At 36.1% G+C, this 21,411-nt stretch overlaps 1 protein-coding gene across 1 annotated transcript in view; it reads left to right on the forward strand.

Moving 5' to 3' along the window:
• Positions 1 to 9,604: 9,604 nt before the first annotated feature.
• The window catches only part of LOC113227391 (phenoloxidase-activating enzyme-like), a 15,376-nt gene continuing 3,569 nt past the window's right edge, over positions 9,605 to 21,411 (forward strand). Inside the window, exons 1-3 of the mRNA XM_026460285.1 lie at positions 9,605 to 9,701; positions 16,061 to 16,150; positions 20,417 to 20,585. Of these exons, the coding sequence (XP_026316070.1) occupies positions 9,641 to 9,701; positions 16,061 to 16,150; positions 20,417 to 20,585 (320 nt within the window). The 5' untranslated portion in view covers positions 9,605 to 9,640. The remainder of the gene's footprint in view (positions 9,702 to 16,060; positions 16,151 to 20,416; positions 20,586 to 21,411) is intronic.

A 21,411-nucleotide genomic window follows, 5' to 3' on the forward strand; every position in this document is an offset into this window, starting at 1 on the left:
AACCCTTTCAACTAACGGGGCTTAAACTACTTTTTATTAAAAATAAGTGGAATTTAAAGATAAACATAAAAATAAATTTATTTCAATATAACTTAATCTAAATATAAGTAAAAAACAAAAACAAATGTAAGGGAAGCTAATATGCAATTGGTAAAAAAATAAAAAATAAACCTTAATTATTATACTAATCATAAAGCTATACAATTAATTATTAGAAGCCTACCAGTATAGTTGCGATGCCTAAACTAAGTACATTATTACCTGTATCTTAAGCATCTTGTTTGTGCACAGATTCATTATATTAGTGCTTAAAAACAAAATAGTTATATTTAATTAAGAATAAAACAATTAGCTGTTACAATATAATTATGAAATAACTATAATAATAATAATAACGCACACACTCAACATAGCCCCGCACTAGGGAAACCCTGTGTCGCGGGTGCCATGGACACACACATAGACAACCACAAATTACATCCAAACTCACGAGAGAAATAATTGTAGGCCATACAACTATTTCTCCCGGCCCGGGAATCGAACCTGGGACCTCTGCGTGGCAGTCCGGCATGGTAACCGTTAGGCCACGGAGGCAGTTAAACTTAAACTTCTAGTAAACCTTCTGTTTCATCATAGTTTTTATTTTTAAGCCAGCGTTTAATTTGACCTCCATCTCAGCTGGAAAATGACAATGAGGTCGACGATGGAACATATCGACTCATCCGAAGAACAGAGTCCGATGTGATTATATAGCGAAAAGAGAATAAGTACGTTACGAGAACAATTTCGTTATTCAAACTAGGTCCTATGTAAAGGTATTTTGGGAATTTATATATCTTACTTCGTTTCGGAAATATAAAATCGAACAAAGGTCGATCTGACATCCACAGCGAAGAAGAACGAACGAAATGTACTATGTCCTGAGAACAAGTAGTCTTACACATAGACCTTTGTTCTACGGATGAGTCGATATACACCTAAACAATGTCTATTCAATCTCGTCTTGAAAAGTCTCAAGTTACACCGTTCAGGGAACAAATCTCCAGCCTGGGAATTCCACTCTATGGCCGTTCATCATAGAAATGTGGAAGCGAATCGCTTCGAACGAATCCTTGGAATATATACAACATAGGGGTGGAAATCCAGCCTACGTTTAGTCCCCCGATGATGGAAAGAGGGAGGCGGAATTAAATCGTGTAATTCCCTCGCATATTGCGGACAAAGTGAACCATTACACTGAATGTTTCGATCGTACAGCAGATACATTTATTTCATTATAGTTCCAAGTAAAACAAATGTAAGTGAGCATTAACATGAACAAATAAAAATTACACCTTTGTTATTATACAATTATAAAACTATAAAGATTATAGAGACTTCTTCTGTGCTGACCACTGGGCTACAAATTATATCCTCAAATTCTGATTGTCTGATAAGACTTATTCTATGTATGCTTTTTTCTATATGATGTATCTAACACACACAAAATAATATGTCTGTGCCTAGTGTCTGTATGTAAATAGTTAGTGTTTTAATTAAATTCAATTATTTTGTTTTTAATTTTTTTTATATTATTTTGTTTTGTTTCACTTTTTATTTCGTAATTATTTATTTATGTTTCGATTATGTTTTGTTTAATTTACTTTTTTTTTCTTGTGTGTTGTTATTTGTGGTAAACAATTAAATTTAATGTATTTTCTTTCTTTCTTTTTTTCACATTATACAGCAGAACAAAAACAAACAAACGATAAAGTTTTCGTTGGAAATCAGTAATTTGTATTTTTGTATTTTGTATTTGTATATAAATAACAAGTTTTTACGTCCGTTAGTTTATCCAAAAACATATAACCAGAAATCTATAAGCAACTTCTCTTTAAATAAAACTTAATAAAACCATTCCAAACCACTTTCAAAGAGCGTAACAAATCTTTTTCATCAATTTCAACTTCACGTTCGGTAAAACGAAACGGGGGTGATAAAAGAAAGAAAAATAGGTTCACCCATTGAAAAAAGCATAAAACTGCATTACCTTTTAAAACGTTGTCGGGGAAACGATCTTCTGCGTCTAATTTAAATATTTCACTGTTCGAGATTGAGCAAACCCAGGCTCGTATTGAAAAGAAAAAGGTAAAGATGGTATGGAGACGGACCACAATATCTTTAATTTCATAGCACATTGCATCAGATAGAAATTTGTGATATGCAAAAGGGTTGCAACCAAAGAATATCATTATAAGTACACTACATCATAATTATTAATAAACTTATATTATTATACGTAGATAGAAATATCCATACAAATATTATTAACACATAACAATACATAAATAATAATATTAGATGCTTATATACTTTAAAAGGAAACAGAAAAATGAAATATTAAGTATAGAAAATAAATGAAAGGATATTTGAGAAAATGACAAAACTTAGGAGTTGAGGTAGTGATCCTTGACACGTCGTTTGAAGAAATCAAGAGAAGGGGAACCTTGAATCGATTCAGGCAGAAAAGTACTGCCACCTTATCTATTTCTGCCACCAAGCAGTAATGTCAGCATTACAGCGTTCCCGTTTTGAAGGGTAAGGGTGCTGATGAAATTACAGGCCCATGGGACTGTACAACTTATGTCTCAAGGTGACTGGCACAGTGGCAGAATATTTTTTTCAAATATTTTACTGAGAGTTTTTGAGAAATTGGTGGGGTCTGAATGGCTTACACCGAAATTCCTTTCTCGAACCTGCAAGATGTGGAATTATCTTCCTCCTGAAGCATATCCTTTGCGCTATGACATGGGGTTCTTCAAAAAACATGTCAATAGGGTCTATCTAAGACTAACAACGCATAGGCAGTTCATCTGATGTTGCGGATGTCCATGGGTGACGATATGATCACCTCCCATCAAATAGCTCGTCTTGTTTGTGTCAAAGCATCGTGTCTTCTTTAGTAGGTCACTGGATTGCATATTGAAGGAAATTTTGAGTAGGCATAAGATTGTTTATAATGTAATTGAATTATTATTTATTTAACTGCCTCCGTGGCCGAACGGTTACCATGCCGGACTGCCATGCAGAGGTCCCAGGTTCGATTCCCGGGTCGGGAGAAATATTTGTAAGGCCTACATTTATTTCTCTCGTGAGTTTGGGTGTAATTTGTGGTTGTCTACGTGTGTGTCCATGGCACCCGCGACACAGGGTTTCCCTAGTGCGGGGCTATGTTGAGTGTTTACGTTATTATATTATATTATTATTATTATTATTTCACTTCTATTTTCACAATGAACGAATTAGTATACTATCTAATATTGTTCCGTTTCACTATACGTCGCTAACCAGATAGCATCCCAATTACCTCACTGTACAACCAACCTAATATGAGAGTCAGCTCATTTACCTCCTAATTTACATAAAAAAGTGCATCACGAAATTATGCAAATGTCCACGGAAGAAAAAACAATGGAAGTGTCATAAGCCTCGATTACTATCGGAACCGATGTCGCCAAAACTCACCTATTCTTAATTTGATACACTACGAAATCTAGATAATGATTGGTCGTAGTTTCAAATTTAAAAAGAAATAACAAGTTCTGGGTTTTAAATGTAATTTAAACCCTTTTGGCATATCGATGAAAGTTCAATACCGTCAACACCTATTATTGCAAGTTGCGACGTTTTGTTAGTAAATTGAAATTTCAATCAATGTCCAGGCATCTAGCGATTGTTTTTAATTGTTTTGTTGTTTTAATTGTTTAATCACGACGAATTAGAGTTATTAATTTACTTCTCTAAAAAAGAAGCAACCATATTGCAGGGGTGTAAGCTTTACTTTCGTTTTTTTGTAAAGAAAAAATGATTTCGATAAACAGAAAATTGAAAATTTATTAAAATAAGACATTTTTGCACGATTTTATAGAATTTACGCGAAAGAATTGACACAACCATACCGTAAAAGGGAAAATGGCGGACTGAGCTCACATAGGTCCTACGACACCTATTGTTGGCACGCGTGTGATGCTAAATAACCACTTCTACTGTATTTTGTGTTCTGTGTGTGCATCCATATCCGCTCACGCGATACATGTAGCCGTAGACGCATACCACACCTAGAGGTGCCGGTGATGATTTTATACCGATTTATCGGATATCGAAGTTATAACAGGTAAAAAAACTAATATTAATTGCTATTTCGGTAACTGCTCTAGCAAACCATAAAGTTTTTAATGCCTGGGTCTGTCATTTAAAAAAAATAAACAACTTCAAAAATACGTCACGACAATCGTGTGTGTTATTGTTTGGGCTGGTGATTTAGGTGTTTATTTATTGAAAACATGCAGTAAGTAGCGTTTTTTAAGTTTACCCTGAATATAAATGTTTATAAACTATACTTTAAGGAGTAATTTCATGGTAAACATTAGAACCACTCAAACGGAATATTATCATATTTATTCAAGTACAGCAAAAATTTCATTAGCGCTTTTTAAGTGCAGGATTGGCGGTGTATTACTGCATTTTATTTGAGATGTTTTTGTTGGTAGTACGGAGGGTATTTATTTAGCAATGCAGAATAATAATTATTATTTATAAAAACTTGTATTTAAAGTGAATCCATTTCTATTTTGCGAAACCAAATAGCCGCCACGTTGCGGTAGGAGCAGCGCATCGCGTGAGCGGATAAATGTCAGGCGGCGGCTACGTACTATGTGTGCGAAACGAAGCCACTACTTTTGTTTGAACTTACGATATTTCTTTTATTATACTATGCTGTAACTAAGAAACTCGAAGATTAAAGTCTCTCTCCACACCAAGTCCGTTATCGCATTTCCCCGTCGACTAGTTATCGTCGATACGATGCTAAATCCAGATTGCCTAATTATGTATCGCGTCTTTTCAAATTGGAACATCCACTATTAAGATTCTAGAGGATGAAAAGCATCTTGAATGTTATTCGATCGCTGCAAGAAACCTAACGTAAAACCCTAGTTAATTTTTTTACTAAAAAATTTACTGTAGAGTGAGGCATCTTGCTTGATTAAAAGGTATGGACGAATATTTTCAGGGTAAATTATAATTAACGTCTGCCCCTCTCTTTTCCATGTTGCGATGTCTGTCAAGGTGCTTGTGTTTGTTAGTGTGTAAGTATATTCATTAGTATATTTTGGAGACGCAGTCATATAAAATTTGTTAAATATTATCAAAAGATTTAATAGTTATGTATATGCATAAATTCAAATAATGTACAGGCATGTGGGACTTTCAGTGTGACAGTTTGATGCAATACACATGTGTAAAGGGAAAGAGAAAATGCTTACATGTAATACTCAAAGCATAATAAGAAAAAGGACGAAGTGCCATTCACAGCTTTAAACCACAATGATCAAAGGGGCACTGCCAGTGCGCCCGTCACTGTGAGACATTGACAAGTCCATTGTGCCTGTAATTGTACCAACATCAGCACTATTACCCTTCAAAACCGGAATGCAGTAATGCTCACTTTACGGCTTGGCGGCAGAAATAGTTAAGGTGGTAATACTTCCCTGGATGAATTTCTCAAGGAGCTCTACTGCTTCTAAAGGATCATAGTATATGACAGGTACCGATTACGTAGTTTCTAGTCGTTCAGCGCCGCGGACTGTCGCCTAAACCCTCGCCTTAGAGCATGCAGTGGGAATAAAATAAAAATAAACGAGCTGTTGATGATGATGTTAGCTTAACACCTCGTAATGTCAATCAAATCGTGTACGTTGGACACCAAGAGCATTTGCGCGTTGCGTTCGATTGATATCAGGGGTAAGTAATACTCGACGAAATTAAAAGACGCATGATGCGAGTGAAGCTTCATACTTGACGTTGTCTTTTAATTTCGTCGAATATTACGTATTTCACAGTTATTTTTTCGGACGGACGTCAGACGGAGAACGAGTGTAGACCTCTCGGAACTAATATGAGACGGTGCGCAAATGCGTTTAGAGAACTTTGTGTCTAGATATTCCTAAATCCATTAAATTTCTACTGAAATGTATAGTTAAAAAGTGTCCTTCTAATTTTAGAAATACCTATTGCATTCCAATTCTTTTATAGTACAATCTGGAACGCAAATTTGCATTGCTCTACACTGTGTCATCTCTTTGATGGACTTAGAAGATTGGATCTCTATGCAAACAGAAATTTTTATCTCAAAATATTTTACGTTATACTGAAATGCATTCTGCTTGAACAAAGCTCGAGTCTTTTGTTAGCTTCAGTTAGAAATAAGATTTTTTAAATCTTATTGTTTGAAGAGGGTTTTGCTCCAATGAACACGTCACCCTCGTAATGACCCACACAACAAAAAGGTTACAAAGATTAAATAATTATTTTGATCAGTTTTTAAGTTCGCAATCCACTACGTTATATAGCATTTTAGCCTCAGGCGTGTCGCTTACCATCAGGCGCACGACTTGTTCGTCCCGTCACTTGATATTACAAAAAATAAAATCCAACCGCCTCAAGCCACTAGCGAGGCTGACTGGAACTAACTGGGAGCTAATCGCGCTAAATGTCAACGGTAAAACCAAAACTAAAACATTGCCATTGTAACACTTTGAGTACATTTCCTATCGCGCTAAATGCTAAAAGAAAAACCAAAACGAAACGTTGCCAATGTGACACGTTGGGTACATCTTGTTATTGCGCTAAATGTAAACGAAAAACCAAAATTAAATCGTTGCAAATTGCTAGTGCTTGAGTACAAAATAATTGGAATTATTTTTTTATTATTATTGGACTTGTTCGTCTCATCACGTGATTTTATAGAAAAGAAAAAAGTCAGAATTGCATCTGTATTGTTAGGAACAATAATCTTATCAACTGCCTTAGTAACATCCTTAGAATAATAACGCATAGAATGATAGTTTCATATCAAACGAACTGTCACAAGTGAGGCAAAAATCAAATTCATGTAGGCTAGTTTTAGTAGTAGGTTAATTTTCGGTTTTAGTGAATATTTGTATAAAAATACAAGTTGAAACGCGTTACTTCCTTGTGGAATGTGATGTTAGTATCTGTTTTATGTTTGTCTGACGTATTTTTACACTCATTTACCGCACATTTCGTCATTTTTAGCTAAAATTCTTGATCTGTTCGCGGTGCAAGTTGACCTTGAGCACTGAAGGCCCGCCCGCTCGTGTAGGCCCTTTGGGAGCGCTTCAATTTGCCTCACTTGGCGTGTGCGGACTAGGTTTCTATGCGTTATTACCTATTCTAAGGTAACATCACATAATTAAATAAAAACATAAAAAAAAGAATATAATAATAAATATTACAATTTCTCACTTTCCATACCTAGCCCGTGACCCATGTAACTATATCCAGTGGCTGAATATCGAGATATCGTTTGTATCAGTTACCGTGGTCAGAAGACCATTGGCGCTGCCGCGCACACGCATCAAGATGCGACTCGCTTGTGCATGATAGCATGAAAGTTATAAATTAGTGCGCGCCTCCGCGAACATCCCCGACGCCCTACAGTACCGCGGAAGCCCGATCAGCATCCTGAACGCATTGTTACTATATCGATTGCGTGAGCGTAAATAACATAAGCGGACGATATGGTGCTGCATGGGTGATGCTCGTCCCGTCAGTGCGTTGATGAAACTATTAGAGCTTTGTGAAAAATATGCGGCCACGCATGGATTACGTTACAATATAAAGAAGAGTGAATTTATGATTTTTAAAGCGGGTGTTAAAACCCCAAAACATGTACCTCCAATAAGGGTAAACGGAGTAGATCTCAAAAGAGTTAGTGAATTCAAATACTTAGGGCACATTGTAAACGAGCGTCTTAAAGATGATAGTATATATACATAGATTTCTCATAGATGGCACTAAGACTAAAAAGTCGTCGAAAAAGTAAGTACAAAGACACGACGCAAGCACATAGAAAAATTCGTGAGGGCCGCTGGTTCGTTCCGTGGCTTAGTTGGTATAGCGTCTGCCACGGTAAGCTAGAAGACATCGGTTAGCATCCGGTTGGATCGAAGGATTTTTTTCTGTGTGTTCGATCTTTGTATTAATAGTAATAAATAAATTATTTATATAGCATAATACCAAACATTTTTTAAAGCGTGTCGCTTATTTCTAGTCGCACTACTTATTCGTCCTGTTACATGATATCATAAAAAAATTATGCGATGGAAGAGACAGGAGTGTACAATAGATAACAAAAACAATAATAATGGCGTTACAGTTCCACACAAAGAGGGACTCGTAAAAGCGGAAACCGAGAAATTTCGTAAATGTCTAAATCTGACGTACAATATAACCGACAAGTGGGATGTGGTCTTTAGTACAATAATCCAAATTGTTTTTGTCGCAATCAGTTAAATTCCAGCTAGGCAAGCGTTTTACTTAAATGGTACCACGATTTCGTTTAAATAAGGTAAACGATTCTTTTATGGGGAACTGTATACGTTTTTACAATAAGATTCCGGAGAATATATTAAGATTATCATTTCTAAGTTCGAAACTTACATTAAAAGTATTTTAATTGAAAAGTCATATTACAAAATTGAAGAGTATGTTTTAGATAAAGAAGTATGGAAAGACAACAAAAGTCTAGATTCCACACAATTATGATTCAAAGTGTATTTATTCCATAGCATTTAAGTTTATTTGAAAAGAGCAATCCTTAGAGTTTCTTGCTCGTTCTTCTCAGGGAGGTCAGCGTAGTGAACGAGCAGTAGCTTAAAAAATGACGTTTTGAAGTGTAAAAATTTTACCTATGGAATAAATGATTGTTTGAATTTGACTTTGACTTTGCAGAGAGCGGTGCTATACGAGACGACATGTACCATTTAACGGTTCTTGAACTGTTGTCCTTGACCCGGCCGGCGTTGACTGGGAATCCCGCATCTCTTAATGAAAAATTATAATTTTTCTTCGAGGAGATTGGAAAAAGTAATAAAAAAATCTTATATTAACATGAGTCGATGTTTTCCTCTTTGTCTGTCGTTACAATTGTTACTAAAGTTTATGATATTTTATTATTCATATTATTTATGTTACGATATGTGTTAGATTTATTTTTAAGCGACTTCAAAAAAAGGAGGAGGTTCTCTATTCGACGGTATTGTTTTGTGTGATTGTTATGCGTTTACTTTTATTTTTATTAGAACTATATCTATTTGCCAAGTTTTATTGTAATCAGTTAACGAAAAGTTGGTAAAATCCCTGATTTGGTAACACCGTTAAAGTTGAAATGTTTTCTTCAAATTTGAATAAGACCACTGCTGAGGTACCTTCTGTCCAACAAAAAAGAAATTATCGAAGTCAGTTCACAAATGCCGGCGTAATCACGTGACATAGACACAAAAAAGAATTTAGAACCTCCGCCTTGGTTTTGAAGTCGGTTAAATAAAAAGACAACAAAGCAATCGCGTGATTTGTCAAACTGACGTTTGGTCCAAACGTTGTTTATGTTCGAAAAAGAACAAATCTTTAGAAAGAAATAGAATATAAAGATATACAAACAGGATCTTGTTCTTAATGATATAAGACATACCTAGTACACCAGCTCTCGGATGTAAGTATAAAAACGATGACTTTATGAAACCCGTTTTATTGAGGCGACGACTTGAGACGACAGTGTTCAAATTGTGGTGCGAAAACTATGGTGCGAATTTTGTTGGTGTTTTCTTTGATATTTACGGCTGTATGTGGAAGTTATATAAGTAAGTACAATTTCATGAAAAACATGCATGTAAAAAGGAGCTTTTTAAAAGTAAAAAATGTAGCGAATTTGCAACACAACGAACAAGTTCTACAGAAAGCGACAGCTATCAAACTTAATGTCAAATAGTACTACTCTGTACGATATCCTCCCCTCTAACTGTCCCGTCAATATCAACTTCCTGTTAACGTTAGTCCACTCTTCCTTTGTCTATATCCTGTGTAAGTTTATTAAAAATAACAATTTGTTTCTGTAATAGTCTGTGTATGTACTCTGTTGTTGTAGATTCTTTTCTCAGTGAATTTTTTCGCAATTTACTGGTCAATCTTTGAGTTAAAAACGCGTCCGTTCCTGAACTTGGCATTGGCGGGTTTACCGGTATGGTATCGATGAGGTTGTAACATTATAAAGTGGAAGTCATATTTTTACAAAACTACCGCACTTAGTCATTTTTACTTGACATTGGCGAAATCATCGTTTATTTCGATGGAGCCACAGCTTTTAAAAGAAGAAGAAGATATAAAATAGTAAATTTTTTATCCAGGAACTATTAATTCGAGCCAATGGAAGTGTGTTTGTTGCTCCGAGTGCTTATATTGGCTTTTAGTATTTAAATGAAAACTTTACTTTTCACTTCGATTGTGAGAAAAAAATAATCAATTAAATACGAAAGGGTTTAATAGAACCCAATGTTTAAATTAAAATTAAATGTAAAATTAGAATATTATAAATTACGGTCCTTCCAATAATATTGACACGCGTAGTAAGTAGCTTGTTTCTGAAAATTTGGTATGGCTGTGGTGCAAAAGACGGGAATATCGTTGCCTAAGTCATTCGAAGTAAATTAAAAAACTAATAGGTGTTTTTTGCTCCATAAGAATTAAATGATGCATTTTACTCCGGTACGTAAGGCCATATTGAAGTACTTTTAGCGCATGAGAAGTTAATAATCTTGTCGCGTGCTGTTGGCACCGCTCAACCATGTCCTGTATATTGTAGTGTAGGCTGGAGAGTACTGTTGGTGTCCTTGTGGAGGTTTGTCATTTCTTGACGTATGAGAGCTTCGACATTATGAGCTTTTCCACAAAAATGTGTGTGATGTATGTGTATCTTATGTATGCGTGTCTTATATACATTTAACGTTACATCGTTAAATGTATATAAGAAACTTTTTGTATTATTATAATTATTAATACAAAGATCGAACACTCAGAAAAAATTCCTTTGATCCGGCCGGATTCGAACCGACGTCTTCTAGGTGTGCTAGAGCGTGTTAGACGCTATACCAAATAAGCCACGGAATGAACCAGCGGATTAAATAGGAGAACTGTTATAAAATTTCACAAACATGTAATCAGTTTAATGTAATTAGTATTATATTCTCTACTAAATAAAGTATACATTACTTGTAACAAAAAAATACGTCGCCAGCTTGTGCCGCCACGGGTTATACGAAGTATATCATAGCTTCTCAACAATAAGGATATTGAAAAGCAGACTGCGTAGTAGTAGATGCAATGCAATATAGAATTTCATGTCTATGAAATAAAGTGGGTATTTATTTGAATGCAAAGTAAAAGTCCTGTGTCGCGCTGCACCATACAGACTGGCGGCGGCAGTGTTAAGCGACCTTTAGAAAGAGAGAGTTGGAAAGTGGTAATAGTATCATACCTGTTATTATAAATAGCTCGCAGTTATGATTAGGGCATGGAAACCGGTTACCTACCAACTCGGTTAACAGAAAAAAACCGACTAACCATCCATTTTGGAACGCGGTTTTCAGCTAAGAAAAACCCGGATATTAAAACGTAAATTCGTAATTCATAATAGCATCATATCTTAATAAATGAATAAACTTTACCTAATTAAATACAAGGAATTCGGGTACCTTACCTACAATTACATTACAGCGAGAGCGTCCGCGAGACGGGAGCGAGAGGTGAGTGAGGTGCGCGAACAATATCGCAAATCAATTGATATCTGTGTCTGTGATGTGTTAGTTATCTGAAACTTTCAAAGAATTGTTTGGGTGACAATAGCAAATATCTGGAAAAAACTGAATAACCGGGTAACCGGAAATCAAAAACCAAAACATCGGTTTTCAATATCCCTCAGTTTATGCATGCCGTGTCCTAGGATTTCGGTCACTAAGTAATGGTATTTATTGTATGATATAATGTCATAATTTATTATATTACCTATTTAATTCTAATTCTAAATATCTTTTGTCATTCTGTGGGTTTGTTATGTCTGAAACAAACATGTATTACTTTTATTATTTATTTTAGACTCTCGCCTCTCCCGAGGTTTAATAGAAAAATTTTGAATTTCTAAATGGGAGAGGCGATATTCTCTGGCTTTGGCACAGTCGGCTGGGATTCAGGGATTCAGATCGAGCAGGTCCGTTTTCTGCATTTGTGCTGGAAGCGACACGCCACACGAATTTTAGTAGCAGTAGAGCTCCTTGTGAAAGAGCTCCTCCAGCTACTAGCAAGGCTGACTGGAACTAACTTGGGGCCAATCGCGATAAATATCAACGGTAAAACCAAAACTAAAACATTGCCAATGTAACACTTTGAGTACATTTCCTATCGCGCTAAATGTTAAAAGAAAAACCAGAACGAAACGTTGCCAATGTGACACGTTGGGTACATTTTGCTATCGCGCTAAACGTCAAAGGAAAAACCACAGACATATATCTAGATAGACGCCGCAAGTACAGCAATTTGTACGAAAACCGAGCGTGCCACATATTATGTATCCACCATGACGTTACAAGAACTATTTAGTGATGGGAAACCTCCTTCCGCGCTAAATCGATTGATTGAACGGAATACACGTATCTATTCCACTCAATTAATCGATTCAAGTATTCGTTGATTACAAGTACTCGTGAATAAAGTAGAAAAATACCAAAACAGTATAATTATGTCCTTTGTTAAAAGTTGTTTTTAAAAAAATTTGATTACTTAAAAATTTTAACTTTAATTTTTAATCAACTTCAAATATTAAAATTATTGTCCTTCAAATAATATAAGCTTATTATATAACTGTATTTTCGTAAGAAGTACTTATTGATTGACTTAAATAATGAAAACACACGTCCACATATGAACTTGCGACACGGCCTTAATTAAATTTACTAGATGGTTTTCCGTCGGTGATTGATCAAGTTGTAGAATGGCAAGACAGCTGAAAATGTTACTACTGACAAAATAGATTTACTTAAAGTCGGCCTCGTGTAAAGTTTTTGTGATTTGATCATGTTTTCTTGGATTTCTAACTCTGCTACTCCGCATATTTGGATAGCATCTTTGGTGAGATAAACTAGACCACATTTGTCCTTGTTCTGAAGCATAGAAGCGGCATCGAAGTGTTTTTCGATCGATTGATTGAAGGGAATACGCGTAAACACGCGTATTCCATTCAATTAATCGATTCTAAATAGAATAATTTTTGTTCAAGTATTTGTTGATTACAATATTGATTACAATGTCGTAATATTAATACAGTAGAAAAATACTAGAATAAGACAATTTAGTCCTTTGTTTTACCTTTAAAAAAAATCAGACTTTACTTTTTAAACGACTTCAAGTTCATCAGTATCGACTTCAATACAAGATCTTATCGATTAACTTATAATGAAAACGCACCTCAATATATGAACTTGCGACTGTCTAAATTAATTTTATTAGATGGTCGGTTAGGGGGTCGGTTAGAGGGACGGTTAGGGGGTCGGTTAGGGGGTCGGTTAGGGGGTCGGTTATGGGGTCAGTTAGGGGGCCGGTTAGGGTTTCGGTTAGGGGTCGGTTTGGGGGTCGGTTAGGGGGTCGGTTAGGGGTCGGTTAGGGAGTCGGTTAGGGGGTCGGATAAAGGGTCGGTGAGGGGGTTGGTTAGGGGGTCGGTTAGGAGGTCAGTTAGGGGGTTGGTTAGGGGGTCGGTTAGGGGTCGGTTAGGGGGTGGTTAGGAGTTGGGTGGGTTGGGGTTGGGTCAGGGGGCGTGTGACCCCCTAACACAGCACCAAACCCACCCCTAATCCACCACCTAACCCACCCCCTAACCCACCTCTTAACCCACCCCCTAACCCACCCCCTAACCCACCACCTATCCCACCACTTAACCCACCACATAACCCACCACCTAACCCACCCAAAGTCGTGCCCGCCATCTTGGATTTAGAAATGAGTGTCATATTCGTAATGAGCACCCCAAAATATCTCGAAAACGATACCCAACTTAGCATTGTTTGAAAAAATCGTGCCCGCTATCTTGGATTTAGAAACGAGTGCCATATTCGTAATGAGCACCTCGAAATACTTCGAAAATGATACCCATATTGCATTTACTTGAAAAGTCGTGTCCGCCATCTTGGACTAAGAAACAAATACTATATTTGTAATGAGCATCCCCAAATACCTCGAAAACAATACCCAACTTGCCATTATTTGAAAAATGGTGTCCGCCATCTTGGATTTAGAAATGAGTGCCATATTCGTAATGAGCACCTCGAAATACTTCGAAAATGATACCCATATTGCATTTACTTGAAAAGTCGTGTCCGCCATGTTATGGTCGAACACTGATTTCCAAGATACAGGCCTATGCCTAGTTTGGATAATCAGAGTTCAATAGATTAATTTGTACGAGTTATTCTGTTAAAATTTCATATGTATCTACAGATTACGTGTTACATCCTGTACAAATCTTTTATGAAATAAAGAATTATTATTATATTATATAAATACCTCGAAAACGATACCCAACTTGCCCTTATGTGAATAATCGTGCCCGCCATCTTACCTCCTAAACCACCTCCTAACCTACCCCTAACCCACATGTACAAGCGGCCCTACCACAGAAACTGAATGCATTATACAAAAGTGCGTTCGTTCGATATTCATGGCGTATTAACATAGGATCACAAATATATCGCACCAAGTAAAAGCCGCAATGTATTACAAACATGAGGCATACACAGGGTTGCATATTTGTTTCCTCGAAATTCATACAAAACCAAAATAATTGTTTTTAAAATAAGTTATGCATCTTCTTTATTACAAAATCACTTGCCCGTGGAAGGTAACGTCCCTGTTTAGCCGTTTACCCACAGTTATGGTGCTTTTGCAGTTTATAATGGCACAATTAGGCATTTTTCGCGTTTTCGACTGGTGTTGATCTAACGATCGACCACGTTTTGAATTTCACTTACTTAAAACGTTGCAAATTGCTACTGTTTGCGTACAAAACGATGGGGATTTTTCAGTAAAGGCCACATCCCACATGTCAGTGATCTCGTGCGGCAGATCGGGATACTTCCAATGTTTCTCGGCTCTGGCTTACACGAGATCCTTGTCATGCGGAATGGTCCAAATTATAATTAAGATTATGACATTAAAAAGCTATAAACAAATAATACGTATGTGAAAATTCAGACTTTCGAGTTTATTCACTAAATTATTATCACTAATTACAACGATATGATTTCTTTTTACTTTCCCGATATATCGAAACGGTTACACACTTCGGTTCTTAGTGCTTACAAGAATAAAAACAAAAATAATTTGACTGCAGTTTCGCGTGTGGATAATGAGTGTGGTTTGTCGGAAAAAAGTGAATGACAATGGTAACGCCGCAAGTAGTCGAGATAGGCTAGTCGCGGACAGCGTTTGAGGGTAGACAGATATATCTCCTTTTAGAGTGGTTACAAGGCGACTTTTAAGCAGCGAATGCAAACGCGATGCAAGCGCACGACTGCATCAATACAACTTTTTAACTGCCTCTGTAGCCGAACGGTTACCATTTCCACCGGTTACCGGACTGCCCCGCAGAGCTCCCAGGTTCGATTCCCGGGCCGGGAGAAATATCTGTATGGCCCACATTGTCTATGTGTGTGTCCATGGCACCCGCGACACAGGGTTTCCCTAGTGCGGGGTTAATGTTCAGTGTGTGCGTTATTATTATTATAAAAAAAAAACGCGCGATTGCATCGCTACACTCCTACACTTGGGAGTTATAGGCGATTGCATCGATGCAGTCGCGCGCTTGCATCGCGTTTGTATCGCTGCATATAATCGCGCGCGTACACACATACACACACTTTAAGCAAAGGTTGCATCGCAGCTAAAAATCGCCATCTGTCATCTGCCAGTCAACCCGTTACCATGAAGCGTTTATACGCTTTATAATTCATACAGAAATATCCGGAAAATAAAAAGAAATCATTTGTCGTCGTAAGAAACTTGCAATTAGTGATAATCATTTACATAAAAAAATACCCAGTTTGAAGTAAGAAAATTATACCGTATAAAATTATACCACAACTTTACTTTTTATTTTTTTAGCAATATTTTTTCTTTGCAGATCATAGCGGTTGTGTTTTAAGTGCCGAGCCGCCGGATCCAAATTCAGAATGCTGTGGAATTGATACTTTAAGTACCTTTAGTATAGTTGGTAAGTAAATTTTATTCATAAAACAATGTACTCAGTTCACATTGTCAAGATTTTGCTATAAAAATAACTGTAAACAATATCTTTGGCTATTTAAACATGTAGCATTTCATATCAATAAAATAATTGCCACAGCTTATGATCAGAGGTCGGAATTAGGTAGAGTTATTTATGTACTTGCATCGAAATGTAGATATTAATATGGACCTTCCCGGGATTTCTTATGTGTGGCGATCAATATGACACATAAATAATAATAAAAACTTCAGAGATAGATAAGACAAATAAAACAAAGTTAATTAGCATAAAACTTTTATCAGTGTTTACATTAATTCACAATACAAATAATTAATACATTATTCACACTGCCCATCAGAATCATTTTCCTTGTCCGATTCATTCAAAGTACCACTAAGATTTGAAGTGTTCGCTCCCGATATTACTGAATAAATTTTATGAGAATTAAAGTATATAACCATTAGCTTTTCAATATTTTCTGGCTTCAATGAATTTCTTCGAACGTCTAAAATCCATTTGTACATTGAAAAAGAACGCTCTACGTCAACTGAGGTGAGGTTGGCAAATTTTAATACTTCCTCCTCCTCGTCATTATTGCAAGAACGGCACTCACCGTGTACTACGCGTACGCCTACTCATGGTTACGGTATGGAATCATGTTGTGGGGACACACCACGGAAGCAAATAACGTGTTTATTCTGCAAAAGAAATGCCTACGTATTTTAACTAACGTTGGCCCTACGTTCAGTTGCAAACCGTTATTTAAAAAATTGAAACTGTTGACCGTCCCATGCATATACGTACTTGACATTGCTACATTTGTTAGAAATAATATTACTGATTTCAGATTTACAAGTAGCCTGCGTCGCAATGATCAGTTAGTGCTTCCTACACCTAGGTTGGAAATATTCAAAACTGGTCCGTATTATAGAGCAATTAATATATATAATAAAATTCCTCTCACTATTAGAAACGAATCGAAAGACAAATCCTTCAATATAAAATTGCGTAATTTACTAGCCGAAAAATGTTATTATTCCATTGACGAGTTTTTTAACGATATTTATTAATATTTTAATTATAGATTTTCATTTTGACATTATTTTAGATTTTGAATTTCATTTTAGTGTAATTTAATTTTTTATTTGTACCTATCTTAAATTTTAATGTGTTCTAATTGTTGTTGATGATTTCTGCATGTTAACTTATAATTTGCTACAATGTATAATATAATTAGTAATTTTACATGCGAACAAATGACATAATATTGCAATACCCAACAGGGTGTATGTACGTAACAGTGACTATTTTTAAGATCGTATTACACAAATTGTACATGCTAGCAATAAGATAAATAAATAAATAAATAAATAAATAAATAAATAAATAAATAAATAAATAAGAAGAAATGTCTCTTCAAAATTAATCTTGGGATTTGAGGCATATCCACTTTATTCTTTCGTAACATGGAACCAGTGTAAGTACGTAAATAACTCTACCTAATTCCGACCTCTGCTTATGATACACCTATTTTCTACATCATAAAGAATTACTTATGCGTTTGCTTGGCTCCGGTATGGTATTTTGTTATGGGGCCACAGTACTGACGCCAAAGATCTGTTCATTATACAAAAAAAGTGCATTCGCATAATCTATAACATCCGACCCAGAAATAGCTGCAAGCAAATTTATATAAAGGAACATATACTCACACTTCCTTGCATATATTTATTGGAAACAATAAATTTTGTAAGGAAAAATATTAATAATTTTGAATTTGTTAAGAGTGATCGCCGAAATACAAACTTGGTCTTACCAACTCCCCGTATCGAAATGTATCGAAATAGCCCACATTATAGAGCAGTAAAAATATATAACAAATTACCTGACGCACTAAAAACAATAGAAAGAAACTCCACATTCTATAATAAAGTTAAACTATTACTAAACCAAAAATGCTATTACTCAATTAATGAATATTTTGAAGATGACTCCCATAAATGACATTGCTACCGTTATGTAACTACTTACTTGTATTTAAATTGTATTGAAATTGTATTAATAAAGTTATATGTAGATCATAAGAATTACCATATTTGTTATACCCTTACTGGGTGCATGTAACATTTTGAATGTAACGTGTATATGCAAATAAATAAATAAATAAATAAATAAAAAACTTATACCATTACGGTATAAAAGGAAATCTGTTCGAAAATCTTTTGGAGGTGTCACAAATACTTCATATAGCTTCGGCAATTAGACTATAGGTACGGCAATTTTTTCTAAGCTTGGCAAATGCCTTCGCATTTTGTGCCGTACCTTTTCTAATACTTCTCGGCAAGCTTCAAATTTCCGAATGCACCAGAAAGCACATTTCCATATTTTTTTATAATACTAAGGTGACGGGACGAACAAGTCGTGCATCTGGTGGTAAGCGACACACCTGTCCGTAATAGTTGCAGAGCCACGTAGAGCTTTAAATCGCAAAGATCCGAGAGACATTGTCACTGAGCCCGTCACCCTTAGACATGTTGACAAGTCCGATATGCCTGTAAGTTCACCAGCACCCCTACCCTTCAAAACTGGAACACAGTAATGCTCAAATTACTGCTTGCCTGCAGAAATAGGTAAGGTGGCAGTACTTCTCTGGACGATCTCTTTCACAGGGAGATTTACTGCTACTAAAATTCATTGCTGGACATAGGTCTTTCCCAATGCGCGCCATTTTGCCCGGTTCTCTGCTCGTTAATCCATCTGCTGCCAGCAACCCTTCGAAAATCGTCACTCCATCTGGCCATAAGGCGTATATCCCTCACGCTATACGTGCAGCCGTAGACGCATACCACACCTAGAGGTGCCGGTGATGATTTTATACCGATTTATCGGATATGGAAGTTATAACAGGTAAAAGAACTAATATTAATTGCTATTTCGGTAACTACTCTAGCAAACCATAAAGTTTTTAATGCCTGGGTCTGTCATTTAAAAAAAATAAACAACTTCAAAAATACGTCACGACAATCGTGTCTGTTATTGTTTGGGCTGGTGATTTCGGTGTTTATTTATTGAAAACATACTGTAAGTAGCGTTTTTTAAGTTTACCCTGAATATAAATGTTTATAAACTATACTTTAAGAAGTAATTTCATGGAAAACGTTAGAACCACTCAAATGGAATATTATCATATTTATCCAAGTACACCAAAAATTTCATTAGTGCTTTTTAAGTTCAGGATTTGCGGTGTATTACTGCATTTTATTTGAGATGTTTTTGTTGGTAGTACGGAGGGTCTTTATTTAGCAATGCAGAATAATAATTTTTATTTATAAAAACTTGTATTTAAACTGAATCCTTTTCTATTTTGCGAAACCAAATAGCCGCCATTTTGCGGTATGAGTAGCGCATCGCGTGAGCGGCTACACTACGTTTACCGAGTCGTGGTCTCCACTCAGGAATTCGCTTTCCCCATCGGTTATCCGTTCTTCGACAAATATGGCCAGCCCACTGCCACTTCACTTAGTTCTCTGTCGGATGACCTCGTTCCGTACCTTGTCCTTCAAAGAAACTCCGAGCATAGCTCGTTCCATAGCTCGCTGAACGACTTTAAACTGGTGAACTAACCGTGTCGTGAGTGTCCACGTCTCGGTTCCGTATGTCATAACAGGTAGAACGCACGGATTAAAAACCTTTGTTTCCAAACTTTGCGGTATGGGTGACGAGAAGACTCGACATAGTTTACCAAACTCTGCCCAGCCAAGCTGAATCCTTTCTTGGCTTCCCTTTCGAAGTTGTTTCTACCCAATCAATAAATACCATATCTAGCAATTATTGAATTTATCATCTACATTAATTTGAATTCAGAAGCATGTGTTTTAAAGTTTTTTATAATTGTTATTACAAAAATAGCCACTAATATTTAAAAAAAAAATGGAAACGAAGAAAAATTTATTCGATTCCGCTGGACTCGAACCGGCACTTTCACTAGGCCGTTACTGACTCTCTCCCAACTGAGCTGCGAAACGAACCAGCAGACCTGACGAATTTTTCTGTGTGCTTTTTGCAGATAATTGTTTTGTTTATGTTTTTAACGACTTTTTTCGTGACGCCATTTATAGGAGATCTATGAAAGTTCTTACTAGGCTTGTAGGTATGATGAAGACGCTGTTTCGAGTCTAGCCAGATCGAATTAATTCTTCTTTGTTTTCCATCAACAATTAAAGTATGTTCTTAAACATTTTATATACACAGGGGGTGAAAAGACAGAGCTAGAACAGTATCCCTGGTTAGTCAGCATAGAATATCACAACAGATGGTACAACACTTATAGCATACGATGTGGAGGGGTTCTCATCAGTGGAAGATACGTGCTGACTGCTGCACATTGCCTGGCTGGAAATATTGAAGTGTTCGGGAAACCGTAAGTGTTAATTCCTAAGTAGTTACAAATTCTAAGAACTTCTTGCTCTCTGGACATGATCCTTGGCTGACCTGAACAAGGAAACGAAATTTTCTAAACTATTTTCCCATCGCATTTTTCTGCATGGTGTACGGAGCTTTGGTATCCTAAAATTGGTAAGACAAAGAATTTTGATTAGTTAGTTATTTTTTAAATAACCTGAAACGGAATTTCGACAATGTAGTTTGCTTTAGTGACAGAAATCAGATGTTGATGAAAAATAATCGACCAATAACAAAATAATAAGCCGGTTATTTACACTTAAATATAAATAATTACGCCAGTATTCATCAAGTATTTGGTCAGGGTCTTGATCTTCGTCTCTTCTTATGGCTTGTTTACAAAAGACGACCACCTCCTTCGGCAGACTATTTCGACTCGCTGTTTACACAGAGTCGAATATTAGTCGTAAATAGAACTTGATTAAGGTCATGTATTTTAAGAAGATGAGGTTTTATACCGAACGGTTGTACGACTTGTGTGCTCCCCTCGGCGAGAAAATTGTATATTACCAGCATAGTATTAAAAAAACATAAAACTTTAGCATCATCATCATCATAGTATCATACAGAAAAGAAGGCTTGTAATACCAATTCCAAGTACCAACACTATATTTGCAGATAGGCAATACGACAAACATACACAATACTTTAAATAAGGAATTAAAAATGTACAGGTAATTGTACTATGAGTGTAAAAGGATTAGTGGCTCTACTTGATGACTACCCTTATATACACGTACACACACACACACACACACACACACACACACACACACACACACACA

Source organism: Hyposmocoma kahamanoa, unplaced genomic scaffold (genome assembly GCF_003589595.1).
Source record: "Hyposmocoma kahamanoa isolate Upper Pololo Valley unplaced genomic scaffold, ASM358959v1 210, whole genome shotgun sequence".
In the NCBI taxonomy this organism is placed as follows: domain Eukaryota; kingdom Metazoa; phylum Arthropoda; class Insecta; order Lepidoptera; family Cosmopterigidae; genus Hyposmocoma; species Hyposmocoma kahamanoa.